The sequence below is a fragment of the Quercus lobata genome, chromosome 10 (assembly GCF_001633185.2).
Source record: "Quercus lobata isolate SW786 chromosome 10, ValleyOak3.0 Primary Assembly, whole genome shotgun sequence".
Taxonomy (NCBI): Eukaryota; Viridiplantae; Streptophyta; class Magnoliopsida; order Fagales; family Fagaceae; genus Quercus; species Quercus lobata.
Genome location: NC_044913.1, coordinates 60046917 through 60071145, shown reverse-complemented (window position 1 = coordinate 60071145; position 24229 = coordinate 60046917). Strand labels below are relative to the sequence as shown.

The window sequence follows — 24229 nt, the reverse complement described above, 5'->3', positions numbered from 1 at the left end:
TTAGTTTCAAGGGAAATTCTAAGGTACCCCCCAAAAAAAGGGGGGTATGGTGCCCACCAGTAGGTAATTTGCTATACCAAGTTACTTTTTTCTCACATTTAACGGTTTCATCCTCACATTATGTAGTTCCAACATCACATGTGAAAGTTCTTTTCTCACATTTGATAGTTCCCTTACTTTTTTCTCACATTTGACAGTTTCATTCTCACATTGTGCAGTTCCAATATCACATGTTACAATTCTTTTGTCACATTTGGTGGTTCTCTTATTTTTTTCTCACATTTGACTGTTTCACCGTCACATTGTGCAGTTCCAACATCACATGTGACAGTTCTTTTGTCACATTTAGTGGTTCTCTTACTTTTTTCTCACATTTGACGATTTCATCCTCACATTGTGCAGTTCAAACAGCACATGTGACAGTTCTTTTATCACATTCGATGGTTTCTTTTTTCTTTTTAATATTTGACGGTTCCAACGTCACATTTAACAGTTCCAACGTCACATGTGACAGTTCTTTTGTAACATTTAGTGGTTCTCTTACTTTTTTCTCACATTTGACGGTTTCATCTTCACATTGCGCAGTTCCAACATCACATGTGACAGTTATTTTCTCACATTTGGTGGTTTCCTTACTTTTTTCTCACATTTGACAGTTTCATCCTCACATTATGCAGTTTCAACATCACATGTGACAGTTCTTTTCTCACATTTGGTAGTTCCCTTACTTTTTTCTCACATTTGACGACTCCACCCTCACATTGTGCAATTCCAACATCACATATGACAGTTCTTTTGTCACATTCGGTGGTTTTCTTATTTTTTTCTCACATTTAACGATTTCATTCTCACATTATGCAGTTCCAACATTACATGTGATAGTTCTTTTGTCACATTTAGTGGTTCCCTTACTTTTTTTTCTCACATTTGATGGTTCCATCTTCATATTGTATAGTTCTAACATCACATGTGACAGTTCTTTTCTCATATTTGGTGATTCCCTTACTTTTTTCTCACAATTAATGATTCCATACTCATATTGTACAGTTCCAACATCACATGTGACAATTCTTTTCTCACATTCGGTGGTTTCCTTATTTTATTTCTCACATTGACGGTTTCATCCTCACATTGTGGAATTCCAACATCACATGTGACAGTTTTTTTGTCACATTCAGTTGTTTCTTTATTTTTTTCTCACATTTGACGGTTTCATCATCATATTGTGCAATTCCAACATCACATGTGACAATTCTTTTGTCACATTTAGTGGTTCCTTTACTTTTTTCTCACATTTGACAGTTTTTTCTTCACATTGTGCAGTTTCAATATTACATGTGACAATTCTTTTCTCACATTTGGTGGTTCCCTTACTTTTTTCTCACATTTGACAGTTTCATCCTCACATTGTACAATTCCAACATCATATGTGACAGCTCTTTTCTCACATTTGGTGGTTCCCTTACTTTTTTCTCACATTTGGTGGTTCCCTTACTTTTTTCTCACATTGTACAGTTCCATCATCACATTTGACTTGTCACATTCGGTGGTTCTCTTATTTTTCTCTCACATTTGAAAGTTCCATTATCACATTGTGCAATTTCAATATCACATTTAACAGTTCTTTTATCACATATAGTGGTTCCTAATACAGTTTTTATAATACTCTCCCTTGTAGGAGTCCATCTCTCCACCTCCGTGTGGTTCTCTATCACCTGCTGTGTGATCTTTCCCTACCACTACGTGGTTTTATCCCCATCTCCGTGTGGCCTTTCTCCACTTTCTTTGAGTGGATTTCTTCTCCCCACTCTCACTGTGGGTATTTTCAGCTATTTCCGATTTTCCCTAATCTTTCCCCAAATCTCTATAGATTTACCCACATTATCATACCCATCCTCTAGTGCTTACGCGGAGGAAATCAGTGTCACCAATTTGTGGGTTTGGTTGTTATCTTCTCTGTTCAGTGGGCTTGACGTCTGTGGGTCTTGGAGCGGGTTTGGCCAAACCCTTAGCTGTTTGGTTCGATGACCTAATTGATAGCTCTGCCAGCAACAAGTGCCTATTCTGGATGGTGGGTCTCGCTGCAATCAATCCCAGATAAAGCCATAACAACGCCAATCTTCGACAATGACTGTGTCGTCGGTGAGGAATCTTCCAAATGGTAATTTTTTCTGATGCGCTTATGGTTGGGCTTTTTGAGTTTGGTTTCAATTTTTGCTTATGGTTTGGTGATGTTAGCTGAATGTTGGTGTCCTTATATTTGTGGGTGGTTTTTTATAACAATTGATGTTCTGGTATTGGGTATGAAAATACTATCCTGGAACTGTCGGGGTGCTGGTAATGCCCCAACCGTCAGAGCTCTCAAGGCGCTAGTTCATAAAGAAAGCCCAGATATTATCTTCATCTCAGAATCAAAAGCAAAGTCTCCTAGGGTAGAAAAAATTAAAGAATGTTTGAAATTTAGAGATTGTTTCTGTGTGAATGCAAAAAATAAATCTGGTGGTTTGGCCTTATATTGGGTGAATGGAGTTAGTTTGGAAGTTATCTATGATAACAAAAATATCATTGCATGTCTTGTATATTCTGATCCCCCTTCAGATGTCTGGCTTCTTCTTCTGGTTTATGGACCCCCTAAAGTTGCCCACAGAGAAGCTTTTTAGGAGTTAGTCACAAACTTGACAGAATCATTCTCAGGCCCGTGGATGCTGTTGGGCGATTGTAATAGTTATAGTTCAAGGTCAGATAAGTGTGGTGGAAGCAGCAGAGGGGATTCTTCCTCCAAGCCTTTTCGTAATTTCCTATCTAATGCAGCGGCTATTGAGCTGGGTTTCCATGGGCCCCAATATACATGGGTGGGTCGTAGAAGTGGTGGAGTTCATGTAAGAATCAGATTAGACCAGGGATGCTGCAACCAAGAGTGGCAGGAGATGTTTCCTAAAGCAGGAATAAAGCATTTGACTGCCCCTACTTCGAACCATAAGCCAATACTTCTCGACACCCATTTTGAGAATAATATCATAAACAAGCCTTTTCGCTTTGAGGCGATGTGGGCTAGAGATCCCGAATGCGAGGAAGTTGTAGACCAAGCTTGGAGAAAAGAATTTTCTGGATCATATGGATTCAATCTAATGAAAAAAATAGCCCATTCAGGCTGCCTGCTGAGCAAGTGGAACAAATCTAGCTTTGGTCAAACCAAAACTAAAATCCTGGAGATAGAAAGGCGGATTAACGTAATCCAGTCAAAACCTCCTAGTTTTGAAGCTTTGAAGGAGGAAGCAAGCCTTATGTTGGAATTAGAAGAGTGGCAAACCAGAGAAGAGATTAGATTGAAGCAAAAGTCTCGTGAATTATGGCTAAAAGAGGGGGACAGGAACTCTAAGTTTTTCCATGCCTCCACACTGATTAGAAGAAAAAGAAACAATATCTCAGAGATTAAATTAGAGAATGGGGGGAACATTTTTGGCAGGGAGAATATTGAAAAGTATTTTGGAGATCATTTCAGTGAGCTTTTTAGCTCTTCAAACCCATCCTTCCCTGCGGACTTGGAGAAGCTAATTGAACCTTGTATTTCAGCAGCTGAAAATGCAATGCTGCTCAAAATCCCTTCAGAAGAAGAAATCCAAAGAACGATTTTTGAAATGAACCCTCTGAAAGCCCCTGGGCCAGATGGTATGCCGGGATTATTTTTAAAAATTTTTTGGCATATTGTTAGGAACCAGCTCATATGAACGGTTCAAAGTTTTTTCAGAGATGGTTGGATGCTAAAGGAGATGAATGATACCTTCATTACCCTAATCCCAAAGGTTCAAGGTGCCCATAAATTTGGGCATTTCAGACCTATTAGCCTATGCAACTTCTGCTACAAAGTTATTTCAAGAATTTTGGTGGCAAGATTACAACCACTACTGGATAAGCTAATAGACCCTGCACAAACAGCTTTTGTCCCTAACAGAAACATAGCAGAAAATGTTCTGTTGGCCCAAGAAGTAGTGCACTCTTTCTCCACCACCAAGAAGAAAAAGGGGTTTGTGGGTTTGAAGTTAGACTTCCAAAAGGCTTATGACAGAGTAGAATGGCCCTTCCTAATCCAGGTTTTAAAAAATTTTGGTTTCCACCAGAAGTTTATTCACCTCATATATCAATGTATCTCTACTGTGAGTTTCACTCTTTTGCTAAATGGGGGAAAAGGCCCTAGAATCATGCCTTCACGAGGCCTAAGACAAGGGGACCCCCTATCCCCTTATCTTTTCATTATTGGAAGTGAAGTTCTTGCCAGAATGATTAATAGATGCTCAGCCCAAAGATTAATAAATGGCATTAGGATTGCCCCATCAATAGCTAGAATCTCCAAACTCTTCTATGCAGATGATGTTTTATTGGTCTGCAAGGCAAAACATTCAGAGATTAATGAGATCATGAACATCTTGGGAAAATATTGTGATTGGTCAGGCCAGCAAATCAATTTTGAGAAGTCAGGGGTCTTTGCTTCAAAAGGGGTTCACTCTCAATTCCTAAATCAGCTTAACAATCAAAGAGGGTTAAAGAAACTTTCGCAAGGTACTAAATACTTCGGTGTCCCTCTTTTTCTCTCAAGTAGCAAGAAGAAGGACTTTACTTATCTTAAAGAATCTTTGGAATCTAAGGTAAGCAACTGGAAGAGCAAATCCTTGTCTTGGATGGGTAGAGCAACACTAGTGAAATCTATAGCCTTGACTACTCCGATTTACGCTATGTCTTGCTTTCTCATTCCAAAAAGTTTATGTGAGGAGATGGATAGTATGCTAAAAAAATTCTGGTGGAGCCCATCAAAGAATTCAAACCGGTATTTCACTCCTCTTGCTTGGGACAATTTATGTCAGCCTAAATATTTGGGTGGCCTTGGTTTTAGGTACTTTTCAGATACTAATATGGCCCTCCTGTCCAAAGTAGCTTGGTGGATTCTAATTCAGTCCAATAAACCATGTGTGCAAGCACTTATTGCTAAATACAGGGTGAGAAGAAATTGGCTTGATGCAGATCCATCCAAGAAGGCTTCTTGGACATGGAAAAGTGTGGAATCAGCCAGCCATATTCTTATGGCTGGAGCTTGTAAGCAAGTTAACAATGGGGAAAGCATTCTCACGTGGGAAGATCCTTGGGTCCCGGACCTTCCTAACTATAAACCGGTTCCATTGTCTCCTGATAAGCTATCTAGTTGCTTGGTGGTGTCTCAGATTCTATCACCAGATAAATCAAGATGGGATGAGTCGAAACTCTATGAATTATTCACTGTAGAATCAGCCAAGGCTATCATGAGAATTCCAGTCAAAGTGAGTCATAGGGTGGACAAATGGGTATGGGTAAAATCCCATAATGGCAAACTTTCAGTGAAGTCGGCATATAAGGAACTTCTTGATCATTCTGAGCCCAACGAGTCTGACCAGATAAAGTCAAAAATTTGGAAATCAAAAATTCATGATAGACTTAAGATGGTTTTATGGAGAGTGGCTTCAGATTTTCTTCCAACCAAGGAAAAATTGGCAAGATTCTTTCCAGCCATGGATCCTAAGTGTCCCCTATGTGATGCCTCACCCGAATCCTCCTTACATCTATTTGTCTACTGTCATGCTGCAAGATTTTTGTGGGCTGGCAATGAGTGGGGCTGCAGACCAGATGCATTGCAGTTTGACTGCCCAGGTCAGTTTATAAAATTTCTCTTATCCCCCCAAGTCTCTTCCCATGGCACTTTTGACAGGGAGGGTTTCCTTTTATTCGGGGCTTTGGTGTTGGAAAATCTGTGGTATGCTAGAAATCAAGCTATTCACAAAGGAAGTAAATTCTCCCCAAATAAAGAAATCCAAGTAGTCTTAAAAAAAAATTTTGAACACCGTGTTGCGCTCACTGATGTCCCCTTAGTGTTGCCTAGACCTTTTTATTCTTGGATCAGGCCTGAGCAAGGAGCTGTTAAAATAAATTGTGATGCAGCGGTGGGGCTAGATCACTCATTTATTGCCATTGTGGCGAGATATTGGAGAGGGGATTTGATTTTTTCCATGTCCAAACGGGTGAAAACCAACGTCCCCATCCAAGCAGAGGCTGAAGCCATTAATTTGGCGACTTGTGTTGTTGTTAAACGCGGGTTTGAGTTTGTAGTGGTTGAGAGCGATACCAAAGCCTGCATTGATGCACTCAAAGTCCCCTTTAATGAAGTGCCTTGGAGAATTTCATCCATTACAGCTGATACTCTTTTGCTGGCATTCCATGGTAAGAAGTTCGTTTTCAGGTGGAGTCCAAGGGAATCAAACAAGGCAGCCCATGTTTTAGCTTCTTGGTGCCTTGGGAAAAATTTATCTGGATGTTTTGGTCAGGGTTATGCTCCTAGCCCTTTTTAGATGTAATTAATTCTGACCTCTTAGCAGCTGTAGCTGCTGGCTAGCCTTTGTTTCTTTTTGGTTTGTCAATAAAATTTTCTATTCATCCAAAAAATATATATATATAGTGGTTCCTTTATTTTTATTTTTTTTCTCAAATATGATAGTTTCATTGTCATATTAAGTAGTACCAACATCACATCTGCTCTATTTGTGTCACATGTGACAGTTCTTCACATTGGGTGGTTCCCTTACTTTTTTCTCACATTTAACAGTTCCATCTTCATATTGTGTAGTTCCAACATCACATGTGACAATTCTTTTGTCACATTCGATGGTTCCCTTATTTTATTTTTTTTCTCACATTTGACAATTTCATCATTATATTGTGCAGTTTCAACATCACATGTGATAATTCTTTTCTCACATTTGGTGGTTCCTTACTTTTTTTCTCACATTTGATGCTTCCATCCTCACATTCTGCAATTCCAACATCACATTTAACAGTTCTTTTGTCACATTCGGTGGTTTCCTTATTTTTTTTCTCACATTTGACGGTTCCATCCCTACATTGTGCAGTTCCAACATCACATTTGACAATTCTTTTGTTACATTTAGTGGTTCCTTTATTTGTTTCTCAAATTTGATGGTTCCATTATCACATTGTGCAATTCCAATATCAAATTTGACAATTCTTCTGTCACATATAATGGTTCCTTTATTTTTTTTTTCTCAAATTTGATGGTTCCATTCTCAAATGTTTACAGAAAATGCTATAGATTTGACACAATTTTTTGGGAACTAATATACGAAACCAATACAATTTTCTATTAAGAACCCTTGCACCATAACATAGTGTTGAGATTGACCATAACATTTAATCTGAAGCTTCATTGAGTGCATGAAAGCATGATTTGGCATCCTCTTTCACTATGAAGTTCTTGAATTCCCTTATCTTGGCTAACTATGCTGCCCATAAAAATGGCCATTACTTCTGTCATTAAACGACCACTGAAATTAAACTTTTTTGTCCAAGCTTTAAGATAGATTGCATTTCATCTCAAGCTATTTCTCTCTCTCTCTCTCTCTCTCTCTCTCTCTCTCTCTCTCTTACTTAGTGAGTCTTAGAATCTCTCTCACCCTCTACATTTGAGATATTTTAAAATATTTTGAAATTTTCAATTTCATATTTTAATAAAAAGATATTGGATTGTATAAAGAGTCTCAATCTCTCTCACTATCTTTACCTCTCCAAGTAAATCTTTCAAATGGATGGCTCAAGTTGTCATTATTCGTCAATTTTAGTGAAACACTTGATAATAATGTCCTATGAGTTTCAAAATATCATCATTGTTGTCTCAAAGCTAGAGAAATGCTTTAGATTATTATTTTTATTTGATAATGAAATTAAAGGGCAAATGGGTCAGAGAATATTTTATCAGTTTATACCAAAAATATATCCTTAAGCAAATGTGAGAAATCAAATCAAAAGAATATAGAAGATGGTTTAATATGATTCATGAAGAAATAATAAACGAACAAAAATTCATTGTGGTTGATACCATAGACAGAGAAGGTTATCGCACCTACACTTTTATCTTAGTACAAACTACAAATGTCAAAACTCAAAATTGAAGGTTGTGTATTATCTAGATGATGTATACAATGCACTTGTTTGCTAATAGATAAAGACTCACATTCACACTTATACACAGCATTGTCATTTGAGAGGCTGAAAAAAAATAAAAAAAAATCCAATAGCTCTATTTTTTAGTGCTTTAAATAATTTAAAACATTGTTGTTTATTACTTTATTATCCTTTGAAAGCACTAACTCTGCTGCCAACTTGTATCGAAAAAGTTCCAACAAGTCCTACAAAATAATGAGACGTGTAATTAAAAATTATTCCACAACAATGGAACCAAATCTTAATATAATTCTCTCTTCTAAAATAGAAAAAAGAAACAAACATAAATTTATTAGGCATACCTGTATAAGTGCACCAATATTAAAAAAAGAATTCTGCAAGGAAGGAGCCACAAGAACCTGCTTCATAATGGATATCAAAAGTTGTCCTGCACAAATATTCCGTTAAGATGGATATCAAAAGTTGAGACGTTATAAGAGCTTTGTATAGAAAGTGGTTTTGCGCTTGCATAACATGACTTTCCTTTCATCTTTCATGTAGTCTTAAATTCATAGGGTTGCTTAACTTTACGATAAAGGCATAAAGTTATAATCTAGACTTTGTTTGACATCTATAAAAAAAACATATAAATTCATTAAATTAGAATTTTCTATGTGCTAAGTTGAATGCTTGATGGTAACAAAAAAAAATAACAAATAGATAGCAGTCAAGGAAAAAGCATATAGAGTCATAAAGAAGACAAAACTACATTATCAGTCCCTGAACTCAATTATTGAAACCAAGTTCCTTGTTTTATTCTAATTTCTTATTTTTGATATCTATTATTTCTAGGAAATCTGGAGTGCCCCTAGAAGAAAATATTGTTGCATAGGAAGAACTGAACACCAATGCTTTCTCATAACAATATTATCCTGAAGAGGTTTTTCATAACCAAGAAAAAGATGGACTGCTCAGTACAAATAGAAGGTGCCATTTCCTTATTCCTTTAGAATCTAAAATTGGTCTCCACTAATTACTAGAGCATTAGAGAAAAGCTTCATTTTTTTTCTTTTTTCCCACAGAGGTACTTTCCATTTATCAGACTTCTTAAAATTATATAGTTGAAAATTTTCATTTTTTGCACTCACTAGATCTGGAAATCAAAGTTCGTATGATACAGATGTTTAAGAATGTATATGTTAGTCCATCTGAATTTTGAAATATATATTAAGAAATTAAGGTGAAAACTATTGTAAAGTTCTATGTGATGTGGTTTTAGTGTTGCTTGAGTCCTTGTTTTGTTGTTTTAGATGCTTATGTAGTCCCTTTATCCACTATTTCTTTTCTAGAAATATGAAGGAAATATTAAGACATATTTCAATGAAATGATTTTTTAGCAAGATCACTGGCAGTACATCTAATAGCTGATTCTGGATTTCAGTAGTTCTGAGTTAGGACAAAAACAACTCTTTTGATCTTTGTTAAACAAATTGCCTTTGTTTCACTAGTACTCAGTCTCTAAAGCAAAATGCCAAGATAATATTTCACTTAAAAGGACAAAGATGTTGTTGGAATCCCAATGTATTTAGGTTATCATTTTTAAGTCCAAAATTATTGCTAATTCATATAAAAATGATAGAAAGACAATTGTCTCATATCATTCTATATTTTGCTTCTAGTGGATTTCAGGATTGAGAGACACGAGTTTTGGCATATTGACAATTAAAGAATTTTGGTCTCAAGTTGCAGTTTTTAAATTACGACAACATTGATAAGAGTAATAGAAAAAGATGCTACTAAATGGCAAGCTGTAACGGGCTAACAGAAAATTAAGTTTTAATAGTTTTAATTCTTTCCCTAACAATGTGGCTTCTTCCTTGGGTGATTTAGATCCCTGTGCATCGGCCTAAACCTTCTGTATTGTGCCCCTTTGGAAGAAACTATACCACATCTTTATCTGTATTCTTCTTCTTTTTATATTCAATGGAAGAGGGAGGATGGTTCCACCATCCATCCCACCTCCATTATTCAAGGATGAGAATTTGACATTGTTTTCCTGTCTTTTGAGTTATAATTTGTCCCCATTTTTGAACTTTGTATAGTTTCCACTTTCCACTGTGTTTTTCCCATTCTAAATCATTTATTTATGCCAATACTTGTATTATAAATCAACAAATTCTTAACAAAACTAAACCAGTGCAGTTCTAATCCTTACCAGTAGATACAAACCCACAAAAAATCAGAAACAAATCAAACAAAACTAACAGATAAATCATATAAAAAAAAAAAATCAAACGAAACCCCAAAAAAATCATAAACAAATCAAACAAAATCAACAGAAAAATCATAAACAAATCAAATGAAACCCACAGAGGCACAAATAAACCTACACAATCCTATCAATATTTTGCGATTCAGATCTACAATTGATGGAAGAGATAGAATCCATGGCATGCAAACAGATCACTAGTGTTTTTCCCTAACTTCAACAAATATAGAGGAAAAGGGTTAAGAATCAAAATCCCTAAATGAATGCTATAAGAAATTTAGAGACTCTAGATTGTAAAGACACTGGATGCCAAAAAATAGATTCAGTGATTTACCTAAGAACATCAGCAATGAAAGTTGGAGAGGAGACACCAAGATGCGAGAGAAGAACCTACTTCAGTCAAATAAGATGAGATGCCTATGTAGAAGAAGCAAAACAAGAACCGAAATTTTCTTTTTCTTTTTCGGTTTTATATGTTAACCTAATTGGCCGGTAACTGATATCCTATTAAAATTACATAAACGGCTAAGATTAAAATACGTAAATCTAATGGCTAAAACTTATGTGGGTACCGTACCCCTTAAAAAAGAGAGGGGATACAGGAGAATGACCCCTTGTTTTTTCTTTCTATTCCCAAAACAAGTTTTTGATTCTTAATGGGAAGGTGCATGCCGCTTTGATCTGAACCGCTGCCTCCAAAGCAAAAGATTTCCTGCACCGTTGAGAGCACTCAACTTTTAATGATAAAAGATTAGAAAGAGACCAATCCAATTTTTAAAACATAGCTTAACTCTATTACTTCAATTATAAATCAATAAACCTTTCATTAAAAGAAATTATAAATCAATAAAGCTTTTATCTTTCAATAAATAAATAAAAAGTGAAACTCTATTACTAAGTTCTTAATAAATATTTCTCAAAAAAAAAAGTTCTTAATAAATAAAAATACCTCTGTTACTAAAATTAAATTGCCATAAATTTCAAGAAATTTAATAAGAATTTAATTATTCATGTTAAACTATTTTGTATTATATTATTACGTTTCATTTTTAATAAAATTTTGGTTTTACACTATGTCCATTTGTCATATAATCTATCTATCTATATATATATAAAACCGAAGCTTTTGAAGCTTCCACAATTTTCCACGTCAGCATACCCATATCCACTTCGCTCAGTTTCCACTCTTCCCCAGCCCATGGCCCAACAACTATGTCGGTTGGCAATGCAACCGACCCAGCCCATCGAGACCGGCCCAAAGGTATTATCTTATAAACCCATAATATATATAAATATATATATATATATATATATATTTTTTTTTTTTTTTTTCTGAATTCGAACTCTATATAGATTAGGACTCTATAACTATATATATAAACCTTTCACGGTGCTTTTTTTTTTTTTCACAGCTATTCAATTTGTGTGGAAACTGAGCTATAGATTATTTTTTTACCCCAGCCTATTTTGTATTCTAGAGTTGATTGAATTGTAGTTTTTGTGCACACACTTAGATAATCAATTTGAATATATGTTTTTGTATGGAAACTGAGCTACTATTTTAGTGTGGATTTCTTAACTTTTTTTTTTGAATTTTAGTTATATGTTTATGTTTTTGTATGGAAACTGAGCTATTGGTCAATTTGAATTGTTTTTTTGTGGAAACTGAGCTACTATTTTAGTGTGGATTTCTTAACTTTTTTTTGAATTTCAGTTATATGTTTTTGTGTGGAAACTGAGCTATTGGTCAATTTCAATTGTTTTTGTGTTTTTTGAATTTTAGTTATATGTTTTTGTGTGTGGAAATTGAACTATTGGTCAATTTTGAATTGTTTTTGTGTGGAAACTGAGCTATGATTTATTTTTTACCCCAGCCTATTTTGTATTCTAGAGTTGATTGAATTGTAGTTTTTGTGCACACACTTAGATAATCAATTTGAATATATGTGATTTATTTTTTACCCCAGCCTATTTTGTATTCTAGAGTTGATTGAATTGTAGTTTTGTGCACACACTTAGATAATCAATTTGAATATATGTGATTTATTTTTTACCCCAGCCTATTTTGTATTCTAGAGTTGATTGAATTGTTGTTTTTGTGCACACACTTAGATAATCAATTTGAATATATGTGATTTATTTTTTGCCCCACCCTATTTTGTATTCTAGAGTTGATTGAATTGTAGTTTTTGTGCACACTTAGATAATTAATTTGAATATATGTTTTTTGTGTGGAAACTGAGCTATTGGTCAATTTGAATTGTTTTTGTGTGGAAACTGAGCCACGGGTTTGAATTTGTTTAGTGGAAACTAAGCAAGGTGGAGTTATCAGCTTGCTTCCTGATAATCTTAGCAAAATTGGTGTGGAGTACGTTGAGGTTAGTTATTCATTACATTGTTCATACTGAATTATATGTCTTTTTTTTTTTTTTTTTTTTTTTTTTTTTACATTGTGTTTAAATCTGCTTTTATGCTTGGAGTTTTAATATCATAGTATATTGTAGTGTTCTGTTCACAAATTTGGATTTTTTTTTTTCTATTTGTAAGTAATTTGCATTTATGATGAAGAAGAACCAGACATTCATGATCCAATGTTCTATTTTCATTTTACTTTTGAATCTATAATAGTCTCAAGTAGTACCAAATACCAATCCTTATTTTTTTAATAAAAAAAAAAATCAAATAGTATCATTGTGTGTCAAGAGTTTTTTTTTTTTTTTTTTGGCTGTATATATGTGTACATAATAATGATGTTTGTTGACTGTACATATGTTTTTGTTATTGGCTTCTCAAAAGAGTTTGATAGAATTCCTAAATAGTGTTCATATGGTTGCTGTTTTAAATCTGCTTTTATCATTGTGATGAAGAAGTTGCTGTATATATGTGTACAGCAGCAAATATATGGTTGCTGTTTTAAATCAGTTTTTTTTTTTTTTTTTTTTTTGCACTGTACTATTTGTCTTCTATTAATGAGTTTTAATATGCTGTATATATGGTTGCTGTTAATTATGGTCTTTCAATATGGTGTTATTTTTTTTTAGCATAAAAATACACCAGTATAGCAATTGATCTTTTTTTGTGCAACTCCCCCAAAAAAAAAAAAAACCCAAGTAGTACCAAATACAAATCCTTATTTTTTTAATAATAAAAAAATCAAATAGTATCATTGTGTGTTCAAGAGTTTTTTTTTTTTTTTTTTTTTTTGTTGGCTGTATATATGTGTACATAATAATGATGTTTGTTGGTTGTACATATGTTTTTGTTATTGGCTTCTCACAGCTTGATGGAAACTAGTTGGTGAAAAAGCTTACTATATTACTAAACTAAAGGGGGGAACATAAAAAGAAAAAGCTCTTAAACAATTCTTTTTGAACGAAATTCCTTGGTTTATGCCAACAATACTTGTTAAGCAAGTAATCATGCCCATAATTAAAGTATTTTGGAACCTTTTTAAAGTGTCTTATAGTCTTATGATAGAACGAAGTAATGAGAATTGAGTTTTTGCTGACACATTTCAAGTCATGAAGAAAAAATCCGTATGGTTGCTGTTTTAAATCAGTTTTTTTTTTTTTTTTTTTTTTTGCACTGTACTATTTGCCTTCTATTAATGAGTTTTAATATGTTGTATATATGGTTGCTGTTAATTATGGTCTTTCAATATGGTGCAATGGATTTTTTCTTCTTTTCATTTTGCGATTGTGATGAAGAAGTTGCTATATATGTCTACAATGTAATGGGGTGGTAGAATACTGCTTATTGTATTAATTTGTGTATGTGTGGTGAGAGTTTTTTCTTTTTTTCTTTTTTTTTTTTCTCTTTTCGTTTTGCGTTTGTGATGAAGAAGAACCAGACATTCATGATCCAATGTTCTATTTTCACTTTACTTTTAAATCTATAATAGTCTCAATTCAAAATTTCTTTATGGTCTATTTTTAACCTCTTAGATTTTGTCCTTTGTTATTTTTTTAAGCATAAAAATACACCGGTATAGCAATTGATCTTTTTTTGTGCAACTCCCAAAAAAAAAAAAACCCAAGTAGTACCAAATACCAATCCTTATTTTTTTAATAAAAAAAAAAAATCAAATAGTATCATTGTGTGTGTCAAGAGTTTTTTTTTTGTTGGCTGTATATATGTGTACATAATAATGATGTTTGTTAGCTGTACATATGTTTTTGTTATTGGCTTCTCACAAGAGTTTGATAGAATTCCTAAATAGTGTTCATATGGTTGTTGTTTTAAATCTGCTTTTATCATTGTCTTCTATTTGTTTTGTAGGTAGGGATTTAGCATTTTGATATCTAGCTTATTTGGTAATACAACTACAAGACAAGGAAAGTCAGGTGTTTACTAGTCTTTCCTTTATTTTGTACTGTTTATTGGTAATATGTTTGTAGAGAGAGTTTGAAATTGAAATATGATCTTATTTTATACAAATTGTAATACAATTTGTATTTTATCAAATAATCATATCTTTATGTTTTTTTTAATTCTGAAGTTACTATGTGAATGCTATATTTTTCTTCAATTTTTCCCCTTTCTATAACATCTAACTATTAATTTGTAATATATGTTTTTGCTATATAGTTATATTTATGAATTAAAATTTTGTGAATGCTTTGCTTTTAGTTTATTCCCCAAGCATGGAGTCTGCTTTCTATGCAAGATTGAGACGAAGATTAATTTTATCTGGAAAGAGAAATAGAAGGGGTACGATATTGACATATTAAAAAAATATTTTTCTTTAAAAAACTCATAATTAGTATGTAACCTAATAATTAGTATGTGACCTAGGCCAAACAAGAACAAGAGATGACGAGCCATTTGAAAGGAGTATTCGACGTAGACAATATAGCATTAATGATGAAAGAAGAAAACAACGTAAGTGTTACATTTTTTAGTTCTCCCAAAAAAGTTCTAAAATTAGGAAGAAAAAGTGAATTTTTGTTTTCATTGTCATAGGAAAATTTACGGAACTATTGGATTTAGGACCTCCAACAATAGTATGTGAACATTGTGGAGCTCAATTTTGGTATGAAGAGAGAACTGTAAAGTCAAAAATGCCTACAAAATCGAAGTTTAGTTTGTGCTGTTTTGAAGGAAGAGTTGAACTCCCTCTATTGAAAGAACCTCTACCCTTTCTTGGAAACTTACTCAATATTAATAGTGATCAGAGATCAATAAACTTTCAACTAGGGATAAGAATCTACAACTCTCTCTTTGCCTTCACTTCTTTGGGGGGTAATGTTGATAGATCAGTGAATAATGGTTCTGACCCATATGTGTTTCGTGTAAATGGTCAAACTCATCATAGAATTGGATCACTTCTTCTTGTCCATGGCCAAAAACCGAAGTATGCACAGCTTTATATTTATAAAACTGATAATGAAGTTAAAAATAGAATTGATGCAGTTATACATGAAGATGATAGAAATTATGTGGATCCAGATATTGTTACCGAGTTGATGGAAATGTTAGACTAGTGCAACCAATTGGTTAAATTTTTTAGAATGGTCAGGGATAGATTTGATGAATCAGATATACATAATGTCAGAATTCGTTTAATACGAAGTCGCAATTCTGGTGAAAGGCAATATGACTTACCTGTAACGTCTGAGATAGCTGCTCTTATTGTTGGAGATTTTAATATTGAAAGTTCTAATAGAGATATTATTGTTGAGAATCGAAGTTTAGGATTGCAACGTATAAATGGAACTCATCCAAGCTTTATGGCATTGCAATATCCATTACTTTTTCTGTATGGTGAGGATGGGTATATGCCTGGTATACCTTATAGGAATTTGAATGGGAGCAATTCTAGAAAAAGGGAATCAATAACAATGAGAGAATACTATGCTTATAGGCTTCAACAACGCTTTCATGAGGGCAAGACATTGTTGCTTGGTAGGAGGCTTTTTCAACAATTTATATATAGTGGATGCATACACTTCTATCGAAGAAGAAAGACTACAATGGGTTAGATTCAATAAAAAAAAAATGGAGGTCAGAGCTGTACTATGGTTTGAAAGATGCCGTTCTTTGTGGTGATACAGATCCCATTACTGTAGGCAAACGAATAGTCCTACCGTCCTCATTTACTGGAAGTCCAAGGTACATGGTTCAAAATTATCAAGATGCAATGGCAATATGTAGATGGGCAGGTTACCCAGATTTATTTCTTACATTTACTTGCAATCCAAAATGGCCAAAAATCAATCATTCCTTAGAATTTATAGAAGGCCTGAAATATGAGGATCGGCCAGATATTGTAGCAAGGGTTTTTAAGATAAAATTAGATGAACTATTACATGATTTGAGGCATAAATCTCATTTTGGAAGAGTTATTGCTATTGTGTATACAATTGAATTCCAAAAAAGAGGACTCCCACATGCACATATTCTTCTATTCTTGGATCCAAAGGATAAGTGTCCAAGTCCAACAGACATTGATGGTATCATTATGGTTGAGATACCAGATCTAGATGAGGATCCTGTTGCTAATGAAGCTATAAAACAATTTATGATGCATGGGCCATGTGGATCTGCAAATCTGAAATCACCATACATGATGAATGGTAAATGTACAAAACATTTTCCGAAAAGATTTTATGAAGAAACAACAATTAATGAAGAAGGCTTTCCAGTATATAGAAGAAGAAATGATGCAAAAACAATAGAGAAGAACAGAATTCTTTTGGATAACCGATATGTTGTATCTTATAATGTAGATCTTTTGGTGAAGTACCAATCCCATTTGAATGTAGAATGGTGTAATAGATCTCAATCGATCAAATATTTGTTTAAATATATAAACAAGGGATCAGATAGGGCAACAGTTGTTGTAGAAGAGAATTTGCCAAATATTGGGAGTGATGGACAAGAGACCGACATTGTTGTTGATGAGACAAAAGCATACTTGGATTGTAGATATATTTCAGCTTCTGAATCATGTTGGAGAATATTTGAATTTCCAATTCAGTTTCGATATCCACCTATTGAAAGATTAAATTTTCATTTGGAAGACGAACATCCCATCATTTATCCGGAAAATACAAGCTTGGATAATGTTTTAAATATACCTGGTATTGAAGAAACAAAGTTTACAAAATGGATGAAAACAAATGAGGCTTTTGAAGATGCTCGAGAGTTGACTTATGCTGAATTTCCTACAAAATGGGTGTGGCATAGTAATGATAAGCAATGGCAAAGAAGGAAATCTAAATATTGTATTGGAAGAGTGTATTATGCACATCCTTCAAGTGGTAAAAGGTTTTATTTAAGAATGTTGCTTAACATTGTCAAAGGTCCAAGAAACTTTAAAGAATTAAGGACTATAAACGATGTTACTTATCCAACTTATAAGGAAGCCTGTTATGCACTTGGACTTCTTGATGATGACAAAGAATGGCATGATTCCCCAATTGAAGCTTCAAGTTGGGCCAGTGGGCAACAATTGCGTCAACTATTTGTTACAATGCTATTGTTCTGTGAAGTAGCTGATCCATTAAGTCTTTGGGAATCCAACTGGAAACTGATTACAGAAGATATACTAAATAGGCAAAGGCGTATCCTCCAGTTCCAAGAACTAATTTTATCAGATAACCAATTGAGAAATTATGGATTGTATGAAATCGAACAAATCCTCCAATAATATGGAAGATCACTTAGAGATTATCCACAAATGCCCTAGCCAAATATGGATCTTATTCAGAATGGGAATAGACTTATTCAAGAAGAAATGTCGTATGATGTATCAAGTTTGAAAAGAGAACATGAGATCCTAATTTATGGCCTAAACAATGAACAGAGAATAATCTACAATTCTATAATGGAAGCTATTGCTACTGAAAGAGGGGGAATGTTTTTTGTCTATGGACATGGTGGAACGGGTAAAACGTATTTTTATAGAACCATCCTGTCTAGTATAAGATCAAAAGGCAAAATTGCTCTTGCTGTTGCGTCTTCAGGAATTGCTGCTTTGTTGCTTCCTGGTGGAAGGACTGCTCACTCAAGATTTCATATCCCAATTAATGTAAATGATGACTATACCTGTGACATAAAGCAAAGAACACAAGCAGCGGAACTTCTCTCAAAAACAAGTATTATACTTTGGGATGAAGCACCGATGGCACATAGGAATTGTTTTGAAGCTGTTGACCGCACGTTACGAGATATACTACAAATTGAAGATCCTCAAAATGCTGAAAAACCTTTTGGTGGTAAAGTTGTAGTTCTAGGGGGTGATTTTCGACAAATACTTCCAGTTGTGAGAAAGGGAAGACGAGAAGATATAGTCCAATCCTCAATTAGCAAGTCATATCTATGGAATGATTGTAATGTCTTTAAACTCCAAACAAATATGAGGCTTCTACAGAACAGTATGAGTGGAATAGAAACATCATCTATAAAGGACTTTAGTGAGTGGATTCTTAAAATAGGTAATGGTGAATTGGGAGAAGAAGATGGGGATTACAACATTTCAATTCCAAGTGATTTGATTATCCAACCTTCAGAGAATCCAATGCAAGATATTATTGACAACACATATCTAGGTTTGGAAAATAAATACACAGATCCAAGTTACCTACAAGATAGGGCAATTCTTGCCCCTACAAATGAAGTTATAGAAGAACTAAATGACTATATTGTGTCATCCTTAAATGGAGAAGTTCATGAATATCTAAGTTCAAATTCTATATGCAAGGCTTCTTCAAATGTTCCTGACCAAGATCTCCTGTATTCTGTTGAATTTTTGAACACGTTGAGATTTCCAGGATTGCCAAACCATAAACTGACATTAAAAATAGGTTTGACTGTAATGTTGCTTAGAAACTTGAATCAGAATGAAGGTCTTTGTAATGGAACAAGACTCATTATAACAAGATTGGCTACATGGGTGATAGAAGCAGAAATCATAACTGGCACTAATATAGGCAAACGTGTGTTCATTCCTAGAATAACATTATCTCCAAGTGATTCAAAATGGCCATTCGTTTTAAAGAGACGACAATTTCCAATTTCAGTGTGCTTTGCAATGACTATAAATAAAAGCCAAGGACAATCATTGAAACATGTTGGAGTGTATTTGCCAAAACCTGTTTTTAGTCATGGGCAATTGTACGTTGCAGTGTCTAGAGTTACAAGCAAAAATGGCCTAAAATTCCTCATCATTAACGATGAGACTGAAAAAAAGTCTGAAACAAAAAATATTGTGTATAAAGAATTTTTTACCAATCTTTGACTCAAGAAACCAACTAATAAAGGTAACATAATTTATATATATATATATATATATATATTTTTCTGTTTATCTCCTCCAAATTGATTTAGACACTTCGTATATGCTTATTGTTTTGTTAAATTTCATGTCTATAACATAATTGAATACAAGCTAATTACTATTTTCTATCTTTAGCAAGCTAATTACTTTTTGGTGTCTTTGTTATATTGCTTTGTTTTGTTTTATTCTATGAAGTATCTAAATGAAAGATAGAATTTTTATAAACTTTCAAATTTATTAATCTATACAGGTAGGGATCCAAGATGATGCAATATTCTCTCCTTAATCAGCTTTGTATAGACAAACACAAAGAAAATTGGAAAGTCAAGATCAGAATATCAAGGATGTGGAATGCAATCAACTCAAAAAATAATGATATTATTAGTTTAGATATGATTTTAATCGATGAGCAGGTTTGTTTTTCTTCTATAGCTTTTAATATTGTTTGATCATTATATATACCATGAACTCTATCTATATAAAACTGATGCACTTTACTTGCAGAATAATTCAATACATGCAATCATTCGAAATAATATTGCTAAAAAGTTCAAGCCTTTTTTGCAAGAAGGAAAATTTTATGAACTCTCTTATTTTCAAGTGGTTGATGGCAATGCATTGTACAGACCAGTAGACAATGACATCAAGATCGTGTTCACATTGAAAACTAGCATTAAGGAAATAAAGGAGGTTGATGTTGATATACCGCATCATAAATTCGAATTTGTTGACTACAATAAAATACATGAACGCGTTAATAAACATGTCCAACTATCAGCTGTCTCTATATATATTATGTGTTATATTAAATTTATTAATAATTATGCAATATATTATTGTTATATATGAAAATAATTACATCCACATCTTTGTAATGCCTAGATATCATTGCAAATGTGATTGGTGTTGGACCGATTGAGCAACCTTGCATCAAAGGATCAAATGTCTCGATGAGAAACATAAATGTCATGACTACAGAGTATGTCTTTTTTTAAAAAAAAAGGAAATTATTTTCAATACATGCACTTTTTATTTATTTATTTATTTTTGATAAACCAATACATGCACTTATATTATATGAACTTACACTATAACATTGGAAATTTTGAACAGAGGAAATGAAATAAAACTTATACTTTGGGGATCAGTTGCAAATGAAGTTGAGGAGAGCTTCTTTACTGAAAATCCAGGCCCTTTTATCATAATTGCTACATGTTTGACTGTCAAGACTTTTAAAGGCAAGTTCATTTCTCTATTCTAATTCTCTTTATAACCATCTTCTGAACTACATAAGAAATCATCCAATTGTTTGAAATACAAAGTATTTTGGCTAAATTATTATTTAAGCATCCAATGAATCAAGATAATTATGTCTCTAAATTATTGAGCAGAGAAAAATCATTTCAATGTATAACAATTAAAAAGATATTCATCACTTACTGTTGGGAGATTCATTCCCTCCCTTTACACTTTTCATTGTTGAGAGAGATTTTTCTTTTCTTTTTTTTTTTAATCCGTTTCAATAGCATGGTTTTTGGGGTCCTTTGGTTTTCAAAATGTGACAAACATTTACTCAAGTGTCATTATCTTTAGCATCTATATCTACCATAGCAAAGTTGGATTATTTACCTCTGTATTGTACATATCTACAAGATACTATGCCCTCTAATCTAGACCTCTCACTGTTACAGTAATCATTTCATTGAAACTTCAATGTTCTTTTTTTCCTAATGAATCCTGTGCATTTCAAGAGAGTATAACTTATCATCAACAAGTGGAACAAGAGTTTATATTGATTTAGACATTCCTGAGACTGCTGAATTCAAAGATCAGTAAGTGCTTTGTTTTGGATTCACATTTTTAATATATTTACAGTCTCTACAATACTATGTCTAATATCTTTATGTAATATAATAGGCTGGTGGAAAATAACCAACCAATAGTACAAATGCCCAAGCAATTCAAACCACAAGTAACAATTGAAGAAGAGATGAACATCAACAGAAGAACCATAAGTGAAATCAAAAAAGTTATGTGGGACTCTGATAATGAGGTAAGAAAAAAATATACCTTCAACAATAATATTGTCCTTAACATTGCTTTATGTACTATAGACTTGCTTTTACAAAATTTAACTATAAAATTATAAATTTATTGATATTAAATTCAATTTCTAGGAAACGATCTTTACTTGTCAAGGAAAGATTATAAACATTGACATAAATCATTCTGGTTGGTACTTTATCTCTTGCGAAGTATGTCGTAAAAAGGTAAAGTCAAAAGATGAATTTTTATGGTGCGACAATTGCAACAAAAAGGCATGCTTCCCATCCCAAGGTACACAAAATGAAAATGTTTACTTTTTATATTAAAATACACAACAAAGAATATGATATTAACATTATATTTGTCATTTCTTTTATCAGGTATAGAATTCAATTAAAGGTTAAAGATAGCACAGGAATGGCCACATTCATTTTATTTGATTCAGAAGCAGAAAAATTACTCAACATATCAGCCAAAGACCTTTTGAATAAATCTTTAGAGGTGAGAAAGTTGAAGATAAAATTAGTATTTAATATTTACTAAACTTTACTTTAGTGTACAATTTGAAAAATGTTACTTTTGTTAGGAGCCCGATGAAGTCATCCTTCCTGTGCAAATAGAAAATCTGAAAGGAAAACAATTTGTTTTCCAAATACAACTAAATAACTATAATCTCAACTATGGATGGGAATTCTACACTGTCAAGAAACTTTTTTACTCTTTTGAAAAAACTGACAAAGCAATTCAGCTTGATAAAATGACAGAAGTAAGTATTCTTTAATTTAGCAAAATATCAAATATGATATTTAAGATGTATATGTTGTAATACATTCCTCAACCTGTTCTATTGCCAGGTTTACATTAGTGATACTTCAAATAAATGTAGTAACAACTTATCAATTGAAGAAGATGGTGATTGTACAAAATTTTACACTGTCAAGAAACTTTTTTACTCTTTTGAAAAAACTGACAAAGCAATTCAGCTTGATAAAATGACAGAAGTAAGTATTCTTTAATTTAGCAAAATATCAAATATGATATTTAAGATGTATATGTTGTAATACATTCCTCAACCTGTTCTATTGCCAGGTTTACATTAGTGATACTTCAAATAAATGTAGTAACAACTTATCAATTGAAGAAGATGGTGATTGTACAAAATTTCAAAAACTTGATGTTCAAACCAATGTGCAACTCACACCAACATCTATACTCAAGGAAAACAAAATGGCATATTCAGGGACTACTACAAAGCAACAAAGGAAGAAGATACAAAAAACACTTTAAAATTGTCTTTCAATCTCTAAGATTTTCTATGCACAATTTGGTTTTAATGAATTTGTGATTTTGGTACTAAAGACGTATTGGAACAAATGTAATTTTTTTGCTTTTATGCACAATTTGGTTTTAAATTGAAACAGACAGGAATTAAACTCTTATATTTAGTTATTTAAGGATACAACTTTACTTCAACGTTTTTTAAATATAATGAATGCATTGAATATTTAGTGGAAGACATGAAATAAATGAAATTGAAAAATAAGAATATGCAACCAGAGAATCGATGCTGAATTCCAATAGCTAATGTCACATCATTTGGAAAAAAATTGGTAGCTTTCCTGTGCATCGCACGGTTTAGCGACTAGTTTAAATTAATTTTTATTCTTTTTATTTTTACAATATAATCTATTTTAGAATTTAGTTTTAATTATATTAATAAATTATTATTAATTTTAGTCTACGTATGATTTTTTATTAGGTCAAGAATGACACAAGCGTGACATTAATAATTTTATATTCAATAGTGGTTCGTGACATTAATAATTTTATATTCAATAAGTGGTTGGTGACTTGGTTCGTTGGTTGAAATTTTATATTTATGAATTTTTTTTGTAATTCAATAATTATTGGGGGGAAATTTAAATTCTATACATTTCTATTACAAACACTTTGCTTAAAAAAATGTTTAGAAACATAAATTTTTTTTATATCCGTTACAGGACTTGTGTGTGTGTATATTAATGAAATGGTTTTTTTTATTAGTATTAACTAAGTTTGCTATAATTAGTACCTAATGATAATATTATGGATAAATTAAAGTTTGGCTACAAAATTGGTTATAATTTAAGGCTATAACTTCCATCAATATTTTAATATTTATTGGATGCGAATTTTAACAAATCTAAGGCTATAAACTTCACTCAATATATTTTTTATTGGATGTGAATTTTAACTGTAGGGGTAAGGGCCCAATATCATATATTGGGCCTTGAACTTCACCCGGGACAATTGACAAGTCCGAGGATAGGCAAATGGTTGTTAAGGGATTCCCAGCTAAAGTCTCATAAGCAGGGAATATATGGAAGATGATACGAGGAGGAATACCTCCTCGAATGCGATGAATGTAGCTCAAGTGTGTACTCTAGCAATTAGAGGGACCCTCTAAAAGGCTCTAGTAATAGGAATGTGCCTCATAAACATACGGGGAAAAAGGAAACACAAAATATCTAAGGAAAAACTGCTACCACTGCATTAAATGCATTGCAACTACTTTTCTAACCACATTTATATGGAGAAGACCTCTAAACAGTGCTGCCTTGGCTACCACAACTTAGAGAAGGCTGAAGGAGGGTGTCTGATAGGACGGGCACTCAAGT

The 24229-nt window shown here is 33.0% G+C and overlaps 1 protein-coding gene and 1 long non-coding RNA gene across 2 annotated transcripts; both read left to right on the top strand.

Annotated features, from left to right (window-relative positions):
- Positions 1-3770: 3770 nt before the first annotated feature.
- LOC115965123 lies at positions 3771-6371 on the top strand. The gene has a single exon (XM_031084316.1). The coding sequence runs from the start codon at positions 3771-3773 to the stop codon at positions 6369-6371; it is 2601 nt and encodes an 866-aa protein (XP_030940176.1).
- Positions 6372-12603: 6232 nt separating this feature from the next.
- On the top strand, positions 12604-22250 carry LOC115963283. The gene is made up of 3 exons (XR_004085779.1): positions 12604-12624; positions 22018-22073; positions 22159-22250. It is a non-coding gene; the product is annotated as an uncharacterized LOC115963283 (long non-coding RNA).
- The last annotated feature ends 1979 nt before the right edge of the window (positions 22251-24229 follow it).

Bases quoted from the DNA above. Each gene is read 5' to 3' on its own strand.
- LOC115965123 (XM_031084316.1), top strand. From the start codon at position 3,771: ATGAATGATACCTTCATTACCCTAATCCCAAAGGTTCAAGGTGCCCAT.